The sequence below is a fragment of the Anastrepha obliqua genome, chromosome 5 (assembly GCF_027943255.1).
Source record: "Anastrepha obliqua isolate idAnaObli1 chromosome 5, idAnaObli1_1.0, whole genome shotgun sequence".
Taxonomy (NCBI): Eukaryota; Metazoa; Arthropoda; class Insecta; order Diptera; family Tephritidae; genus Anastrepha; species Anastrepha obliqua.
In genome coordinates this window covers 11,229,937-11,251,828 of record NC_072896.1, presented here as the reverse complement: position 1 = coordinate 11,251,828, position 21,892 = coordinate 11,229,937, and the positions used below count along the sequence as shown (strand labels likewise).

General features: G+C 39.7%; 1 protein-coding gene across 1 annotated transcript; it reads right to left on the bottom strand.

The window, feature by feature from the left end:
- Positions 1 to 14,016: 14,016 nt before the first annotated feature.
- On the bottom strand, positions 14,017 to 14,553 carry LOC129247401 (histone-lysine N-methyltransferase SETMAR-like). The gene has a single exon (XM_054886520.1). It carries the CDS (start codon positions 14,551 to 14,553, stop codon positions 14,017 to 14,019), a length of 537 nt encoding a protein of 178 aa, XP_054742495.1.
- Between the last annotated feature and the right edge of the window lie 7,339 nt (positions 14,554 to 21,892).

Genomic DNA, 21,892 nt, shown 5'->3' with positions numbered 1-21,892 from the left:
AATTGATGAAGTGCAGAAAATGGTATTGACCAATCGTCGAATCACCGTTAGAGAAGTTGCTGAGGACCTAGACAAATCGATTGGCTCGTGCCATTCAATTTTTTTCAATGATTTGGGCATGAGACGTGTCGCCGCAAAATTCGTACCAAAACTGCTCAATTTCGACCAAAAGCAGCATCGCATGAACATTGCCAATGAGATGTTGGACTCTGTGCGCGACGACTCAAATTTGCTCCAGAGGATCATAATTGGTGACGAATCGTGGGTTTATGGTTATGACGTGGAAACCAAAGCTCAATCATCGCAATGGAAGCTGCCGCACGAACCAAGATTGAAAAAAGCGCGCCAAGTTCGGTCGAATGTAAAAGTTTTTTTTACCGTTTTCTTCGATTGCATGGGCTTTGTGCATCATGAGTTCTTGCCACAGGGTAAAACGGTCAATAAGGAATATTACCTGCAAGTTATGCGCAATTTGCACAAAGCAATCCACCAGAAACGCCCGGATTTGTGGAAGAACAAAAATTGGCTCTCGCATCACGATAACGCCCCTGCTCATACAGCGTTGCTTATGCGCGACTTTTTGGCCAAAAACAACACACTAATGATGCCACAGCCACCGTATTCCCCAGATCTGGCTCCCTGTGACTTTTTCTTGTTCCCGAAACTGAAGAGGCTCATGAAAGGACGACGCTACGATTGACAAGGTAAAGACGGCGTCGAAGGAGGGAGGAGCTGAACAAAATAAAAAAAATGATTTTTTGAAGTGCTTCGGGGACTAATTTGAAGGGAAGAAAATAGACATTAATGAATAAATAAATAATTTAAAAAAAATCACAAAATTCGCCATACTTTTTGAACACACCTCGTATATGCAATTTAAATATTCGATTATTGCCTGCATAGTTAAAAATGAAACCAATGTAAATGTATGACATTTCTGTCTGCCAACTGTAAGTGTTGGTAAATTTCCATTTGCGAGCAATGTACGTTTTGTGGAAAATTCAATTATAAATTAAAATTTTTTCTTTCTTTTTTTTGAATGCAGAAAGCCACTAGAAAGTACATCTGGTTGATTGAGCTGTTGCTCACGTGCAGCTGACAATTGACATGGCTGGTTCAATTTCTCAATCAATTAAGCTATGCCGCCAACGCATAGACTCACCCACACACACACACACCCATACTTACATGCTTACCAAAACACTTGCAGTTTTTCTGTTAGTCCACTCATTTCACTCACTCACAGCTTTGCGCTTTCACTGCTGTCCATCTGCTTACAATTATAGTATTTTAAATTAATTTAAATGCTTAAGTACCTCAGTCTTGATGTCGCCTCAGCTCAATGCTTGGCTCAGATGTACATTCATAGCTATTGGCCTTACCTACCGTGTCGTACATCATTCTCATCAGCCCCTACATGGCCGCATATAAATACATACGGACGTATGCAACAGGCAATTAGCTGCGCGTATGTGTCACAAAGGTGAAGTGTCGCAAAGAAAACAAAAAAAAAAACAACAACGAAATGGAGAATAAAACCGAAGATACACAAAACTAAAAGCAAATTGAATGCAGAATATTTTTAGTATTTCGTGAAAGATATTTATTAAAAGAAATTAAACCGAAATCATGCAAGAATTATGGTGGCAATGTTTGAGGGCTGCGAAGAGTGGAGCGCGCATAGTTGATTGCTGTTGACCTCCAACACGAAAAGTTACACGCATGTCCGCACACATGTATGTATGTATGTTCACCGCAAGTCACTTAACCGGCAACATAGTTGCCTAAGTCATTGTCGTCATACAACAATCAACACTGTCACCAATGTGACATTTCTTTTCGACGTGATAGCGAGCATACACTTACTTATTGGCACAATGTACCCTGTAGGACATGCGTAAGCTGATTTTGCGGCTCTTGTGTACAAATTTGAGTGCTGTTGGAGCCACACCGATTTTTAAACATTTTTGAATATTATTCAGATAATTCAAAATACGAATTTGCCATATTCCTCAAAAGTTATATTATTGCTTTCGAAGTACCCTGTGGCAGCCTAACAAGAAAAAGCAGAACTCAAATCAGTTGGCTTAGAGCATAACACGAGGGAACTTTTTGATCAAGTTGGTATTTAGTCGGGTTGAGTTGCTGCAGATTAGATTCGGTATTCGTGCTGGTCTAAGTTCAACGACAACGGGTCGAAGTGAACGATGGGTGAACAACTTTCGTTCGCAATCGAAGCGTATTTCAAGGCCTATGTTTCGTGTGCAACTGCTCGTCGTATATTTTGTCACGTTACAATATTCGATATTTACATTCATGAGTGCGACGGTTCTTGTGCCATTCCAGTATTCCCTGATTTTAGTTTGGATCCATTTTTTGGTTTCCTGTTTTATATTATTATTGTTATCACGGATGGCTCGAAGTTGGACGGAAGGGTTGGTGGGGGAGTATTCTGTAAGGAGCCCCCCATCAAACTTAAATTTAGGCTCCCGGACCACTGTAGTGTTTTCCAAGTGGAGGTAACCGCAATTAAGGAAGCGGTGGACTGGTTGCTTAATTCGGTAATTACCGTTAAGGAAGTAAATATCTACTCCGATAGCCAATCGGCAATTAGGGCCTTGGGCTCGCTGTTTGTGCGTTCGAGATTGGTCGGGGAATGTCTGGCTTCTCTCTCGATTGAATCCGAATACTTCATCATCAGGCTCATTTGGGTTCCCGGGCAAAGCGGCATAGAGGGAAACTGCTGGGCTGATGAGCTGGCTAGACAGGGAACTTTGGTTTCGTCGCGAAATGAGAGAATTGGGGTATCTCTGAGAACCTGTGTTCTGCTCCTGGAAAGATGGGCCTCGAGTCAACTCAGCGAGCGCTGGGCTAATGCGCAAACGTGTAAGATCGCGAGATCTTTCTGGCCACGGGTAGATCGGGGACGCTAAGGCTAACAAAGCCCCAGCTCTAAAATTTGGTGGGCATCTTTACCGGGCATTGTCCGTTAGGTATTCACGCCGTAAGACTTGGGATTGCCTCAAGTCCGTTCTGCAGAAACTGTCTGAAGGACGAGGTGGAATCATCTCAACACCTTCTTCTCAGCTGCCCTGCTCTCGTCTGGCAAAGACTTAGAAATCTGGGATCTCACTTTTTCGCTACGCCTGCGGATATAGCCGGTGTAAATATCATAAATTTGGTGAAGTTCATTAGTAGCTTGTTACGGCTAACTACGAACGTAAATCAGTCCCCGTCGGCGCCGTCGTAAAATGTATGGTCATCATTGTATCTAATCCCAAGGCTCCTTCTTCCTTCCCATCTCTTTTCTCCTCTCCCATGTATGGCACCACAACGGACGAATTTCTTAACATTTGTTCAAGTGAGCCCTTTAGCTAGAGCAGCCATTTAACCTAACCTAACCTATTATTTTTGTTAAAGCCGAAAAATGGGATTGGTCCAGTAAATAGCCCTTCTGCCTCTTGTTTTTAACTTGAATGTGAAGCTGTTCAAGACTTTGAGAACCGATTAGCTGTCTGAAAGTATTTTAATTTTTACTTTTTCGAACCCTCTTTTGGATACAATTTCCACTGTTTCCATTATGGTGAAGAGCTCCGCACGTAAAATCGTGTTATCTGTACTTAGTGTTAGGGATTTGTGTGCTCTAGGCCACACTATTCCTGCTCCTTCTCCTTGGAGCGTTTTGATTGGATTAGTGTTCCACTCATCCCTAGACGGGAATATAACCTTGTATCTCTTTATAAAATTAAGTACGGGTTCCATGTGGTCATTCGCCTGGGTTATGCATACTACATGTTGAACCCTGTTCCAGATATCGAGGTGTCCAGTAAGATCTCCTGGTTTAAGTTTTTCTTTCATATGAAAAGAGAATGCTTGCATAGTAGCTTCCTTTTGTATTGCTAAATGTAACAGTGGTAAGTTTATAAGCCCTTCCATGCCGATATGGGTAGTTCTCATGGCCCCTGTTATGCTTAGGCATGCCAGCCTTTGTAGTTTACACAGTTTTCATATAGCAGTAGTTTGATTTGTTTTAACCCACCATACCCATATAGTAGAATAGGTGTTACCATTTGGTTGTAGATCCAGAAGGTCATTTTAGGGTTCAGACCGCAGGACTTACCCAAGAGTTGTTTTGTTGTCCAAAGATTTCCCGTTGCCCTTTTCATCACTGAGTTGAGATGGGCCTCCCTTGTGAGCTTTTCAATCAAGGTAATTCCTAGATATTTCGCCTCTTCCTTTAGAGGTACCTCTATTCCATTTAATCCCAGGGTGAGTATATTTAGAACACTTTTAATGGTAAATAGGAGAACAGTGGTTTTAAAAGGGTTGATAGATAATCCCTCTTTTCAAACTAATAAGCGGATTTTTTGACATATAATGGCTACATATAGGTTGCCCAATCTTATCTCTACGCACTTTTTTCTGTGTGGGTACCTCAAAAGTCTATGAAACAAGCTGAGCGTCCATCTCAGCATTGAAAGAAAATATCATTCGCGCGAATAATGGCATCCCGACATCATTTCTCCAGCGTTTGCAGCGGAGTACAGAAGCCATAGTCTTACCATCTACCGAATGTAGTGTTCAACATTTAGAGAAAATAATTAAAAAAATAATAATAATAAGATTCGCACTTGTATTCTATGTAACATTTCAATAAATTTTCCCATTGTAACACCTGCCAGAATGACAAGCATGCAGAATAATAATCAGTTTAACTTTTTCGTTTCAGATGTCCTAAAGAGCCAAAATCCTGTTGGCCTATCTTGTTTTTAAGACGCTTACTTTGGTGCCACACTACTACAAAAAATATGTAAAAAAGAAAAAAAAAAATGTTTTTGTGTATTATTTGATGTCAATAATAACATACTATAAAATCAAAACGATCGCATTTTATTTTCTTAAAAAAATTCTTAAAAAATATCTATAAAAAACTAGCAAACCCGGCCCGCTTCGCTGGGCACACTAAAATAGAATAGATATGGTTTAGAACAGAAAAGATATGGTTTTCATATTATTTATTTCTTTATTCTTTATTCAAGTGCTTTGGCATTAACAACATTTTTTGTTTTTCTATTTGTTTTTGAGTAAATAAAATATAAATTGAAAATGAGGAAAAAAAAGATTGTTTTTAAATTTCAAATCAACGCAAATGAATAACTAACTTTTATTAAACATTGGAGCTTTTTTAACCATTATTCCTTTATATTTTTCAAAAAAAGAAAGGAAAAAAATTTTTTTTTCCACGAACACATAATTTCATTTGAACATTCGGATTTCTCAAATTTGAACAGACTACTACCTACTATTTGATTTTCAAATACTACACTATTGAACTCCTTTGACGACGTTCGAAAGAACTTTTAACACTAAGAAATCAAAAACTCTTGATAGTGATGTGGATCCACTAACAAAAGTTCGAGTTCCTTCTTCGATAGCTGCCTGAATGATGATAAGACGGAATCATCTCTACATCTTTTCTGCTGTTATGCTTGGCCGGAGCTAAGATTCAGACATCATATATTTTAACTAAACCTGAAAAGCTGTAAGGTTGCAATAATAGACGCCAGCACAAATTTATCATCAGCACACAGCCGTTTTTTGTCCTTAATTCAAAATCTTCCTCTCTCGAAAATCTGCTTTGTCTCTTCCTCTTATCCCCTACGTTAACTTTTTAACTTCGTTCACACTTTAAGAGGTTTTCTACTTACCTGTCCAAGTTGATTCCACTTTCTTTGTGCCCAATCATCTAACCTAACTTAGCCTTACCTGTAACACTTCCGACGGGGTACATAAAAACATATGTAGGTATGTATGACTATGAATTACACTACCATAATTGGCACATTTCATATTGTGTGCGTGTGTACTTTCAGCGCATTGCGACACTTTGTCGCATGCCGCATAAATCATTGTCAGCAGACGTCAAGAGTTCTCTTCTAATGTCAAGTTATTCGCACTTTCACAATTAACATAAGCGTGTGATGCTCAGAGAGCGTGTGAATTTTTTTATATCAATTAATGACGATTGGATGGTTGGGAAAGTCAGAAGCATTATTGTTGCAAGAGATGGTTTTTAGTCAGAATAGTTACATATCACTGTAGCATATTTCAAGCTGAGCTGTGAGCTGTCTCACAGGTACGGTGTGAAGCGATTTATAGTTATGCAGACTAAATGTTTACTTATAGCTAGTCGAAGACTTTGTACCATAAGTAAATTGTACCATAAGAAGGCTTGACTGGCTCACATGGGGAGATTTCTATAGAAGTTGCTGAGAAGTGAAGGTGAAGGAGATCGAATAATACTTTCCATACCACTACGCAGAACTATTTAGTCGAAGGACTCAAACGCTCGATAGATATTTCTTTACGAAAATTTAGGATCTGCGGTCCAAAAGCAATAAGAATCGGACCTACAGATACCAACTGATTTTCTCGGTTTTGGCAGGTCTAATTTGAATCTCCCTGACGGTACCACAAGAGGCCTCCGAATCATTGGAATGCTATACGATTTAATTGTGTATTGTAAGTGGCGGCACGGCGGCCGCCGTAGCCGAATGAGCTGGTGCGTGACTACTATTCGGAATTCACAGAGAGAACGTTGGTTCGAATCTTGGTGAAAGCAAAATTAATAAAAACATGTTTCTAATAGCGGTCGCCCCTCGGCAAGCAATGGCTAACTTCCGAGTGTATTTCTGCCATGAAAAAGCTCCTCATAAAAATACCTGCCGTTCGAAGTCGGCTTGAAACTGTAGGCCCCTCCAATTGTGGGACAACATCAAGACGCACACAAATAGGAGGAGGAGCTCGGCCAAACACGCAAAAAGGGTGTACGCGCCAATTATATATATAATATATAAATATATAAGTGTTGTTCAGGGGACCCGGTGGCTAGAAATTTCAAAAATCCTTTTTTTATTTATTCGATATTTCGAAAGTATAGGCTTTAAAGAATATATTGTCAAATTTTTGGAAGGATATTCCCAGTATTTTCAATTCTACAACCGTTTTATCAGGTAGAATCAGATTCGTCACGTGGTCACTCTCAAAACTTTAAACTCAATTATCTCAAAACTACTTTGTTGTCAAAAACAGAAAAAAAACTATTCGACCGAATCGTCTGAAATTTTAAATGTTGTTCGCAACATCAATGGCTATGGCCTGTACTAGAATCATATTATTATTTCGTATTTTTTTGGTTAAAAAACTGAAAAAAAATACATTTTTAGAGTGTCAAATTCAAAACCTCGCCATTTTGTCAAAATTTTTTTTTTTTATTCTAGTAGGGATATAACTACAGTCATACTAATTAATATTTTTATTTTATGCTTTTTGTCTTTCAGATAAATAGAAGAGCCAAAATGAACAACACCTCCCATGTCCAATTTTTCGAGAGAATCAATTTCAGCGCCATTTTCAAAATTATTACAATTAAAAAAAAAAGTTTTTTTTCATTTTTGTATGTAAAAGAAATTAAATATTGTAAAAAGCCTATAAAATTTCAATATCGTTTTTCATTTTTTTTTATTGTAAAAAAAATTCCTGAAAATACCCTAAATTTTCGATCTCTAGACCGAAGTGTTTCATCCATAATCCCTTCCACTCTGTGTTGTGCATCTTAATGCTGATCTATAAATGGAGATCTCAGATACCTTATGTGTAGGCTTTAAAAGCTCGGTATAATTGCCAATATGTTTAAGTCGTCATTCTTACCTTATATCACCATTACCTTTCGGAATCAGTTTACGAACATCCAGTAAAAATCAATAAGTCTTAGTTGCGTTATGAGATTTAGCCAGCACCCAATCTCTGGAAACTTAAAACTATAGTACAGTCAGTATTGCGAAGAGTTTATATTACGGATCCCACGTTACGTCGAGTCTTCTTTTGCTATGCCAAAACGTAAGTCTTTAAAGGCTCTAGACTTAACGCAAAACTATGAAGTACTTTGGAATAGACTTTGTGCTTCTAGTAGTTCGGTAGGCTTTCCTTGGGGTCTTTACTTTATTTAGAGGATCCAAATCAGAAAAAAAACTCGATCACTCCTCACTTTATTCTATCAAGTCAATCACATAGGGTGTTGTTTACACCATTTTCTAAAAACTGCTGTAGGAGGAGAGCCCGTAAGAAATCAAGTCGCTTCACCTGCATAATCTGAGATATTGATAATAGAGTCATTTAGGTGAACCAAAATAGGACCAGAGGAAAAGTAGAACACGATCATTCTGGAGTCAACCCATTTATTCAACGCATATTTTAGAATCCTTTCAACTCGAACCTTAGTAACCCTTTATATAAGATCGGGTCGGGTTCAACGTAACCTCTACTATTGATATTGATAAGTTTTTACTCCATTTTTTTTTTGTCATTTTTTTTTTAATATAATATGATTCGTTATATAAAAAATTATTAAAAGCTCCAAAGTTTTCACCACATTTATAAAATTCAAATTATGATAGGATAGGACGTGTTGTCTGAGTGGCACAGCCCAGACGCAATTAGCATAAAGATGCCCTTTTGATATGGTGGTGGAGGTGTTAGGTTGGGATAGCATGGCATAAATAGCTGCTCATGCAGGCGCCTATTTCGACAAAGAATCGATTTCGTCCATTGTGATGCCATAGAGAGGAAAAACAGAGGGAGAAGAACCGTACGGTGGGGAAAAAGAAGAAGGGAATTTTTTTTAAAGGAGGATGACGACTGAACGGCAGCTAATCACAATTGCGTTAACCGCTTCAAGCTGCTGATGAAAATCAACAGGTGCGTGATATTTAAACCTGTTATGTTCTGAGAACGAGCTCGGCCAAACACCCAAAAGAAGTGTACGCGCCACTTATTTATTTATTTATATATCCACAGTTGGAGCAACAAAGTAAGAGCCAATATGTGTGAATTGTAGCCCGGTGAGAGCAGGACACCTGAGGAAAATATATTGAGATGATTCCACCTCATTCTCTGAACAGTTTCTGCCGAAGAGACTTGAAGCAATCCCAAGTTGCACCGCATGAATACGTAACGGAGCATGTCCGGTGAGGATACCCACCACATTCGAGAGCTGAGATTTTGTTAGCCTTAGAAGTTCGTTCAAGCGCTCCCGATCTACCGGTGGCGAGAAGGATATTGCGACTTTCCAGCATCAGACCGCAAGTTTTCAAGGGAACCCCTTTATGCGGTAAAACCGTCTCGGGGATCATCTGTCTAGCCAGCTCATCAACCCTGCAGTTTTCCGCTAAGCCACTGTGATCGAGATCCCAAATAAGTCTAATATTGAAGTACTCAAATGTAGTCGAGAGAGAACTCAAGCATTTGCCGACTAATTTCGAACGTACCAAGAACGATCCCAGCGCTCTAATTGCCGCTTAGCTATCGGAGTGAATATTTATCTCCCTTACAGTAATTATGGAAGTAACCAACTAATCTACTGCTCCTTTAATGGCGACTCCCTCGCTTGGAAAACACTACAGTGATCCGGCAGACTAAATTTGAGCTTAATGGGGAGCTCCCCCCCCCCATCAAACCTTCCGTCCAACTTCGAGCCATCCGCAAACATGTTTGCCGTGCCCTGCCTCCAAATGTTTCACCCGACTCACTCCTCCCTTAAGGAAATAGGAATAGAAAAAGTGCCGTTTGGACGAGCACGTCCATTGATCAAGCACCAGCAATTCCAGAATGTTCGTAACTTAAGTCTGGCTTGTGTAGATATATAGACACTCGAAGTGTAACCAACTTCAAACCGCTCCCGCAGCTGATTCACGGGCATCAGCTGTCTGTTAGTTGGCTAAATGACAGTCCAGAGTATTGTTTACAAGCGCGCGGAAGCATTTTGCCGAGAGTAAACGCGAAAAAAGAAAATCAGCAATGGATTTCAAACGTAATCGAGTGATTGCATAATATTTGGCTGGAAAATCACAATCAGCGATTGTTCGTGAACTCGAACACTTTAAAGTAAATAAAGTTTTCGTCTATCGCATCATTACAATGACACTGGTAGCATCGCGAAACGTCATGGAGGTGCTCATCAAAAGACTGCAACGGCACGTGAAATGGTTCGAAAAGTGAAGCAGCAACTTGAGCGAAATCCCCGACGAAGTGCCAATCAAATGGCGAAAGAACTGAAAATATTTAACCATAGCATCCGCCGCTTAGTGAAAAATTATCTCAAAGTCGCACCTTACAAGATCCAAAAGGCGCATGATCTCACACCAAAGCAGCAATAAGTCAGACTTGAGAGGAGTTGCTTGAGAGGAGTTGCTTCACTTGGCCGAAAGTGGTCGATTTCCTAACATTGTGTTTTCTGATGAGAAAATTTTTCCAATTGAGCAATGCGTAAACTCTCAAAACGATAGGGATTATTTGACCGACCGTTCATACGAGAATTTGAGTCATCGATTGGCCACCAGGAGGCAGCACCCGTCATAGATAATGGTTTGGGCGGCTGTAACCGCAGATGAGCGCTCTTCAATCGTTTTCATCGTGCCTGACGTCAAGGTAAATGCGAAATATTATCGGGAAATTATTCTGGAGGTTGCTTCGTTGCTTTGAAGTCAAGGGCAGACAAAAATTAGGTGGCAGACCGTGGACTTTTAAACAGAACTCAGCACCGTCTCACAAAGCTCGAGTTAACCAAGAATGACTAAAAAACAACGTTCCGAACTTCATAACGTCCACATAATGGCTCTCAAATTCCCCAGACGCGAATCCGATGGATTATGCTCCTTGAGCCATTTTGGAGAGCAAGGTCTGAACTCAAAGATGCACCCGTCTCGAGGTGCTGAAAAAAGCCATTGTTCGCAAGTGGGCCAAAATACCTGCAAGTCACATTCGGGCAGCTTGCGATTCGTTTCTGGACCGTGTTAAAGTCAAGGCAACAGGTGGTCATATCGAGCAAAAGTAAATTGATTCTCAATTTTGCATTATTTTCACACATTTTTTACTTTGAGTTGAATGAAAGTAATTTTGAAAACTAAATGTATGGCCTTTTTAATTGGTTAAACTTCAAATGCCGGACCCTGTAGCTTTATGCGCTGCTGGAATCTGCTATAAAAATGATCACCCGGTAGTAATTATTGAAATTCTACTCTTAAGTTTCGGCAACCTTGTATTATTCATATTTTTCAATAAATATTTTTTCTTTTGTTTTTCACTTCCATACTAATTAGCATTCCAAATAGATAAATGCTGCAAATGTACAAATCACATTTATGATATTGAGAGGAACTGCAAATATTTTACCACAATTAAAATTCAAACCGCCACTTTCGTGTCACAAATAAATAATGGAAAATGGACTAATGAGAGATGAATTTCAATGAAATTAACTGTAATGATGCGAATGTAATGAACTGTGAAGAGTGTCAATAATAATGATATAAATTTCACCAATTTCGCTTAAAATACACATTAGGGCTAAAATTTGAATGTCACTGACATATGAACTGAATTAATGTTTTTGTAAATGCAGCGAAATTATATGTAAAATATTGGTTGAATATTTTCAAGTGATTTTAGTGGTTCCGCTCAACTGATTTTTGTATGTAATAACGTAGTAATTTCGAAACGAAAATTTCATGTTAATAATTATATGCAATGATATAATATTTTTTCGTTTATCATTGAATATCAATTAATGTGCACTTTTCATGTATACATATACATATACGTATACATATATCTTTTGAGGCGACTGCTATATGCGGTTTGCGTTTTGGTCATTTGCATTCGTCTAATTATGAAATCATTAGCCGAGGTCTCTTTGTCAGCCATTATTTTATTCTGAGAATTTATATCGTAAATACCAACATATCACAAAAAAAGGTTTTCCTCATAGCGGCCGCTCCTCAGCAGGCAATGACAGACCTCCGAGTGTATTTCTGTCATGAAAAAGCTTTTTATAAAAACCATCTGCCGTTTGGAATTGGCTGAACACTTTAGGTCCCTCCATGTGTGGAAAAAACATGAAGATACACGCTATAAATAGCAGGAGTAAGAGCCCCGCCAAACAGCCAAAAAGTGTGTAAGCGCTTATTATAAAAGGTGGTCAATTTAGAGGTATCGATTTTTAAATTGGAATAAAACAATGAAAATTCAAATTGATTGGGCAATCTTTATTATTTTTGTGTAGAACCATTCATGACATTTATTTTTTAAAGATAATCCCTTTCAAATGATCACCCTTTATATGTATGTAGATATATTATATATTGGGTTGTCCGGAAAGAAATTGCCGATTTTTTAAAAGAAAGTAAATACATTTTTATTAAAACTTTGAATGAACTTTAATCAATTATATATTTTCCATTTTGTTCGAAAGGAGACATCACCATCCTGATGGGTGACCTAAACGCACAAATTGGCCAATGCAATCTGGGCCGCGAAGAGATAATGGGTCGACATGGGTTAGGTGTACTCTCAGAGAATGGTGAACTATTCACTGAGTTATGCGCAAGTAATAACCTTGTTATTGGCGGCACATTATTCAATCACAAACGCATTCACAAACTAACGTGGACGTCACCTGACCATACTACAGAAAACCAAATCGAAGGCTACTCCCTCTACTGCAAAACATTTGGATGTCCGGGAAGATTCCGAATGACATTAAGGAGGGTGTCATCACGCTCATACCGAAAAAGGGCGATTTATCCGATTGCAAGAATTGGAGAGGCATAACACTATTTAAGCATGGTCAATAAAGTAATAGCGCATATAATTAATAAAAGGCTCTCCGACGCACTGCAAAGTGGCCTACGGAATGAACAAGCGGGATTCCGACCACGCTGTTCTTGCGTCGATCAAATCAACACCCTGAGAGTGATTGTCGAGCAATCGGTCGAGTGGCGTTCGCCACTTTATCTCTGCTTCATCGACTTTGAAAAAGCTTTTGATACTCTTAACCACGAGGCAATCTGGGGAGCACTTTACTGCAAAGGAGTACCTGAAAAAATCATTTCACTTGTCAAAGAACTGTACAGTGAAGCAAGCTGCCGTGTGAGACATGAGGGCATCCTGAGCAACGCTATTCCAGTTCGGACAGGAGTAAGACAGGGATGCGTGCTATCTCCGCTCTTATTTAATCTGGTACTGGACTTAGTGATGCGACAAGCCTCAGCGGCGAACAGAGGCATATCCTGGGGCCTGAGCGGCAACCTTGAGGACTTAGACTACGCTGACGATATTTGCCTGCTATCACACAAACACTCACATATGCAAGCAAAAATAGAGGCGGTGAGCGAACTCGCAGCGAGGGCTGGACTGAAAATAAACATTGTGAAGGCAAAGATAATGCGCATCAACACCACCGATTCACATATCTTTCAGATACGCGGCACTAACATCGAAGCTGTAGATGAATTCTGCTACCTAGGCAGTGTAATAAATAAAAACGGCGGTTCAGCGGCTGACATACGTAACCGGATATCGAAAGCTCGCGTAGTGTTTGGCATGCTTGATAAAGTTTGGAGAGCAACGCATATAACGAGGCGCACGAAACTGAGAATCTTCGAGTCCAATGTGAAATCTGTCCTCTTGTATGCATGCGAAACGTGGAACGCGTCAACACGTGACATACAAGCAATGCAAGTATTCATCAACCGCAGCCTTCGCAAGATCACGCGCATTTTTTGGCCTAACGTCATATCAAACTCCGATCTGTGGACTATAACGAAACAGATACCAGTCTATCTCGAAATTCGACGCCGCAAATGGAAATGGATCGGCCACACACTTCGAAAGCCATATGGTGATATCACTAGAGCAGCCCTGGATTGGAACCCCCAAGGCAGCCGCAGACCTGGCAGACCATCTAACACGTGGAGGCGACTAGTAGAAACAGAAGTGCAACAAGCAGGCCGCTCCTGGCGGCAAATAAAATTCCTAGCTTCTAATAGATTTAACTTTAACTTGTTCATTGAGGCCCTTTATTCCACCTAGGAACCACGGGAAAATATATATATATATATTTTGTTCGATAACTTTTTGCCCTCTTTCCGGCAAATTCATTATTACGCGCTCATAGAACTTCTAGCCTTTATTTGCAAAAAACTGAACCAAGTGCGATTTTATAGCCTCGTCATTGCCGAAAGTTTTACCATTTAAGGAGCTCTGCAAAGACAAATGGTAGTCTGACGGTGCAAGGTCAGGGCTATATGGTGGATGCATCAAAAGTGTCCAACCAAGCTCTCTCAGTTTTGGGCGAGTGACCAAAGATGTATGCGGTCTAGCGTTGTCCTGATGAAATATGACACCTTTACGATTGCTCAATTCCGATCGCTTCTCGTTGATGGCTGTATTCAATTTGTCCAATTGTTGGCAGTAGACATCCGAATTAATCGTTTGGTTCCTCTGAAGCAGCTCAAAATATACCACACACTTCCAGTGCCACCAAACTGACAGCATAATCTTCTTTTGGTGAATATCAGCCTGTGAAGTGGTTTGTGGCGCTTCATCATGCCTGGACCATGATTGTTTTCGATTAATGTTGTTGTAAACAGTTCCTTTTTCATCACGAGTGATAATCCGTTTCAAGAACGGATCGACTTCATTGCGTTTAAGATGCATATCACATGCGTTGATCCGGTTTTTTAAATGAATTTCTTTCAATTCATGTGGTACCCAAATATCAAGCTTTTTTACCAATCCAAGACTCTTTACTCTTACTCCAACACTCATGAACGGTTGATTTTGGTATATTTAACTTTTCTCCAATCTCACGCAAAGTTACATGATGATCCAATTCGATTACAGCCTTGATAACCTCTTCATCGACATCACTTGGACGTCCTGAACGTGGCTCATCTTTAAGTGAAAAATCTCCAGAACGGAATTTGATAAACCAATTTCGACACTGTATTTCTTTTAAAGCGTTATCACCATACAAATTACGCAACTTTTTAGCAACCTTCTCTGAACTTTTTCCTTTATGGAAATAATAAAGTAAAATATGACGAAAATGCTCTTTTGTGGGCTTCATATTAAAATTGACGCCAAACAAACAAATATAAGCAAAATTACGCGCACTTTTTTTCTAAAACAAGCTTAAAGGGGCAGCTAATAACTGTCAAAATAAAAAATTAAAATTAAAATATTTATTATTTAAAATAAAAATATTTCTCCGGGAGCTCCTCGCAAAAAAGGCGTTTTGCGGTGATCACTATATCTCTGAACTGGATCTCTGAAGTTAAAAAACCAAACAGATTTGGTTATGTTTCGTGATGTTAAATCTAGTAATTAATCGAAGGAATAAGCAAAATAATTTTTTTTTACAAAATGGCGGTTTCTCAAAAAAACAAAAATATCGATTTTTGACGGTGAGAAAAAATCTTCGATTAATTACTAAAAAATATATTTAAGAAGCTCGTGTTAAAATTTGACACTAATCGGCTTAGCCATTTTCTAGTAATTTGGTCACCGACTTTAAAAATACCATTTTGAGAAAAACGCGTTTAAATTTTTCCAGGTAAGCGCTGCCGCTCCGGCTTTGTACTTTCCAGCACTCTGAAACGGCTTCTCAAATTTGCGTGTAATTTCGAAAATATTCGCCGGAACGATATTAAATTTTCTGTGTGTATTCTTAAATATATGTACATTAAGAAAATAAAATAAAAAAATCGATTTTTTGAAAATTCTAACTGTATAGGGATTATAAAATAATCAGCATTTGGTATTTTCAGCGCCACAATATGCGGTTACTTTAGCTAGTAGCTTCGTGCATGACTATCAATCGGTTGGCCCAAGCTTTTCTATTTCCACTAGTGGCATCAAAAGTCATCACATGAAACATAAAAACAAAAGTTTTTCCCTAATAGCAGTCGCCACACAAGAAGCAATGACAGAGCTTCTCATAAAATCATCTGCCGTTCGGAGGTAGACAACTTCAAAGACGCACTCCACAAATTAAGAGAAGCTCGACCGAATGCATATCGCGCTGCAATTGAAGTAGTTCGTCTTCAATCTTTTTCAATGCTAGCAACTGATATTTTTATCATAACATATAAAACCCCAATTTTTAACTGGCATCGCAAGTCTGTGAGGTAAGTACTACAAACTTCACTTAAGCAACGGGCACTCCCAAATTCTTAGAAACTTGAAGTTCATCTTCGCGATGAGTGATCAGGCTGAGCTCAAGTCGCACATTCTTGACCCACATCCCCGCAAGATAGGAATGGACGGGCATTATTTGCAGACATGTCTCACTGAACTTGTTCACGTATGGCTTGAAATTGGACTGTAAGGTTGGTGAAAGAATGTTCTGCAAGGAGCACCCCATCAACCCCAAAACTCAGACTGCGGAACCACTGTAGTGTGTTTCGAGTGGAGATAACTGTTGTCAGAGAAGCTATTGAAGTAAGTAAACATCTAGTCCGACACCTGGACGTCCTTTGCTACACTTAGAGTCAAAAGAAAACATATTTATACTTATACGTACTCGTATACACAGGCCGACCGCATTCGCATGCTTTAATACTAAGTTCATAAGGATACTTGGACACAGGAGCATTGCAATAAAGTGCTGAATGTGTGTGCTAGCTACATAGGTAGGGGACCCGTCACGTGTTTTCTTGCACAAAGAGAAAATTAAGACTCGCGTGAGCATCACTGGTCTGTTCCTAGAAATGTGCGCTCCGCGGCAACTCAGCGAGAGTCGATCTAACACATCAACTTAAGAGTCATGATATCCTTCTGGTCATACCAGACCAGCCGGAGGCGCTCGTGAAAATTTCTTAAGCTAACAAAGTATCAGCTCTTGGTTATTGCGGGTGTCTTTCCTGGTTATTGCTCTTCAGGTATCCATGCTGTGAGACTTGGCATTACCGTGCGGTTTGTTCAGGGTAGCTGTCTGGAAGATAAAGGGGTCAATATTATCTTCTTGTTTCTTGCTTTTATCCCATTTCACTTGGGTTCAGCTCTCCTAGTACGTAATCTCCAGATTTTTCGATCCTGGCTCGTCTCGGTGTTTAAATTCGCTTTCAAATCACTTTCTATTTGGTTCGTCCATGTATATTGTGATCAACCTGGCTTCCTCAGCACCAATGTTTAACACGTTTTATGTCATATCTGATTCAGGTTTCCTCTGGACGTACCCATTACCAGCGAAGATGACTTTCTTGTATTTTTTGCTCAATCGGTACGATTTTAATACTTCCACGAATGAATCGATTAGGTGTTTGGTCCAGCGTTGTGAAAGAGGCTGATGATCTCAACATTTTCATTTCTACCGTTTGAAGTTTTCTTTCGTGTGACTTTTTTATAGGCCAACATTCGGCTCCATGTAACAAAGTGGGACCCACAGCGGTTTTACAATACCTATATATATAATTTGCCTTTTAGGTGAAGCGGCATTTTTTTGTCACATAGTTTTCCACTCTAACCATGCCGAGTTAACTGTATGCTGCACATCTTCATGCACTTTTCCAGCATTTGCTATAACGGATACTAAATAATTCAACATGGAGACCTCATTTAGTAGGCTGCCGTCCAACAAAATTGGTGTTAAGCTTGCTGTTATTGAGGTGTCTGTCTTTTTCTACTTACTTTTAGCCCATGCGACTTGAGGTGGTTTTGCCACTGATTGAGTGTGGCTTGGATATCATTTGCGTCTCCGTTCACTAGCACAATGTCGTCTGCATACATTATGGTCCTCGGGCCGTTGCGTTGAATGCTGGCAGTTATGCAGGTGGTGAGAATATGATTTAGGTAATATTGACGCTTACTGTTTTACTACGCCAGAATCGCAGGATTAGATATCACCTGCCTACCGGATTACATTAGTTCGATCTTTCACCCCTTCCTTATTCGCCTTTCCTCTATAGATCTCTTATAGATGCTTGTCTTTGGATTGATTGCTCGGATAATCTTTAATTGACTTCATCAATATCTATATTAGTCTAATCTTCACTTCGTGAATCCTTAACTTTGATAGAAGTTTGATTCTTTCGGGTTTTAATATGAAAAATTTCGAACAATTTTTTTCTTTCGGAAAGTAACAGTCAGGAAGTGCAAGGTAAATTTGAGAGAACTGAAGAAGACGTGAGAAGGCGTAAGTTATAATTGGCCATTTATTATCTACTACCATGAAACAAATCCCTCGACTTATAGGATCAATGAATTAACTGAGGGTGAGATTATATAATAATCTACTACCGACTACAGGCTTTAGCCATCCTGGCGCCATTTTTATGTAAGTAAAGTTGCAGAATTTTCACGCATCAGTATATCTCATTAATTACAGCAAAATTTAATCACAGAGAACCCCAAATACATATACATAGTATACATATATACAAACATACATACATACACATATTCATATATTTGCAGCAATAAAAGTGAGTTTGAAAATGGTTGGCATGCTGCCAACTATTAATAAATTCCCAACATATACAAGTACATATTTATGTAAATCATACCACGAATTCATGAAAAAATTCTTTCCATGAAGATTTAATTTATGTGAAGTGACGAGTGGCGATAACAGAAAATCCATTTCGTCCTCACATTGCAGTTACATTAAAAATGTATATGTGCCGGCACCATCATAAAAACATCTTACGCCCACACAATACCTACAATAGATATGTATGTATTTCCGTGCAGGAACTGAAACGATATCACTTCGAACTAAAACAAAACTTTTAGTAATAAAACTACTAATATATCAGGCATGTAACTGTAATCTATCTGATAACCCTAAAGTATACTTACAATAAAAAAAATAAACAAATTGGTAGAACATTGGTGTTCCATCGACGATTGTAAGCCTAATGGAATGCATACTCGTACACACATCGTCATATACATGCAAGTGATTTTATTTATGGGTCAATGACCACAAAAAATGTTAGTGATGCGTTGAAACACCACATGAGCTGAGGGCGGAGCAGCTATTCTTGGGTGGAAAGGACGATAGCAAAGCAATTGAGTTTGGCGGCAATGGTTAGCAAGACAATGGTAATTAGGAAGTCGAAGCAATTGTCCGTGTATTTCGTATTTGGTTAATATGTAAATATTTACTTCCCTCACCTCAGGCTTTTAAGTCGAATTTTAGAAGCAAAATAGTGAGGCTAAATGCTGAATGATAAATGCGAATGATGAAGATAGAGAGATAGAGATAGAGATAGAGGTAGAGATAGAGATAGAGATAGAGATAGAGATAGAGATAGAGATAGAGATAGAGATAGAGATAGAGATAGAGATAGAGATAGAGATAGAGATAGAGATAGAGATAGAGATAGAGATAGAGATAGAGATAGAGATAGAGATAGAGATAGAGATAGAGATAGAGATAGAGATAGAGATAGAGATAGAGATAGAGATAGAGATAGAGATAGAGATAGAGATAGAGATAGAGATAGAGATAGAGATAGAGATAGAGATAGAGATAGAGATAGAGATAGAGATAGAGATAGAGATAGAGATAGAGACCCCTTGCGAGTTGGGGAAAAGAATACATCCGAGGTAAGGCATACCTGTCATAAGAGGCGACTAAAATCCGGTTGGAGAGTAAGGCCGAAACGCCTCACATGCCTCGAGAACCTCCAACGGAGATCTTCGCTTCTTGGGAGTGGACGACTAAGTTCGGCCCTAAGCTACTGTGAGGGCGGCAGGTTTCGGAAAGCCGAAAGAACAACGTCAAAATTAATGTATTGGAAATGACGATCTCGGGCTGGCAACTGTGGTATTCGGCTACCTTAGTAAGCGAGAATGACATCTCGTTGAAACGGCTGGTCGCCTAATGCCTCAGTTGTCTCCGTCCTGATAAAACTCTGGCAAAGCGCAGAATACGTTTGACCCCCATCGTGCAGGTTCCGTTGACCTTGTCCCTCATAAGGTACCGTATCAACCCTAGCATGGCCTCCCTACTTAACTTATCTATGCAACGGGGGCTAATAGGTAACTGCATATTATGGATGAAGAAAGCGGCCCTGAAGAGGTACCCAACAGAACAAAAATGTACACAACAAAAACAACAACACCAACAGCAGCAACAACAAAAATAACAGGAGATGGAGCGGAGAGCGTTATCAGCAACCCATTCGCAGGGAACACGCTTCCTCGATCGGCCGAAAATACACTAAGGGCTAATGACGCCACTAGTAGCGCAACATCTCAGCGTAGCAGCGCTAGCAAACTCCTTGAGCAGTATTGACATTGCCAAAATTCCGACGCGCCCCTATGCAAGCCAACGCTGCTAGGAAATGTGAATGAGCTATGGAGTTAGAGTTAAAGTTTTGGAAGGATAAGTTGAAAGTGTACCATGCCATCAAAAACATGTATTATAACATAAAGCACATACACACGGAGGCGATGGTTCTGCTTGAGCAAAAGGGTAGCGAAAAGCGTAAGGGTGATCACAAGGCTACATAGACTAAGAGCAGCAGGGATGCGCACCTCTTCCAATCAAGACAGATCAGGAACGCGGTTAGCAGCAAAAGGAATGCACCCCTGTCAGAGAAAAGACCTAGGGCGAGTGCTGACGAGGAGAGCCATTTCCCACCCTTTAATGCACCTGCAGCCAGAAAAAAAGTGTCGTACACCAGCACCAAAGACACAACAGGCCTGGAAGCAATAAAAACAAGCGAAAGACGACCATTCGCTCTAAGTCAGATGCGATTGTCGTTACCGCAAACGAGTAGGGCAAATCGTATGCAGAGATCTCACGTACCGTTACGTCTAGCGACGCACTGAAGGCTTGATGACCGTAAAAAAGATTCGAGGAACGGGCACAGGCGAACTACTTCTTGAGCTGAACAAGCAAACGGATAACTGCACTAGTGAATACCAGGGAGCAGTGGCGCAAAAGCTGAAAGAAATTGTGAGTGTAGCTGCAAAAACTCATATGGTGACTCTTTAAAGATTTGGATGAGGTAACCACCCAAAGAGAAATATGCAATGCGCTCCATGGGTAGTGTGGAATCAGCAAGCCAAACGAATTAGCGATTCGCAGCATGAAGCACACAAACAGCTTTCAGCAGCCTTCCAGCAGGGGATGCCAAAAATGTAGTCGAAGTGCATAGAATAAAATAGGTAGGGTATCGTGTCGCCTGCGTGAAATCTCGTCGCCAAAACGCTGATTCCGTTGCTGGCGGTCACATGGCCACACGGTGTACAGAAACAGACCGAATGATTCTGTGCAGAAAGTGCGGAGAAGCAGGTCATACGAGTATGGCTGCGTCTTGCGCTAATTCGTTGTATTATTTATATATGCGTTCTATGTGAAGAAAATCATGCGGCAGGAAGTACGAGGTGTCCACGTTTCCGGGATAGATAGAGATGAAAATAAACACAAAAATGAAGAGGAAGTGCAATCCAATCTTAATTAAAATTACTAGTTTGATGTAAACTAATTTTAAGATATGCGAAAAATTCATTAAAGCCTTACATTTTTCGCTTTAACTCTCCGTTGGACATCCGGGTCTGGTCTGATTTTTCCGACTTTGGACGTGAATTCAACATATTTCTATTACAGCTAACAACTTCAGCTTCCAGGTAGCTTCCTAAAGTTTAATTTGCTATCGATGTATGGATACAACTTTTTAAAACGGATCCTCTAACAGGCCGAAGGTTTTAAAAAAGGTGTCCAATGGAGGGTTAACTTGCACGCATACATACATATTTACATATGCAGTTAAACCACGCTCACTTAAACGTTCTCTTCGTAAATATGCTTTAAAGCCTACTCTCGCGTGACGACAGCCTAGCATCTGAGTATATTGAAATTTAAGACTAATTGCACTTTATTGCATGCGGTTGCATACCACAATGCCTGCATGAGACACATATCCTTACACATATATATATACCTACTTATATTCACACTCACACTCACATGCATGGATGGTTGATAGTGCATACATGTGCTCACACAAGCCGAGGCACTTGGGTCGAAGGTAACTAACAG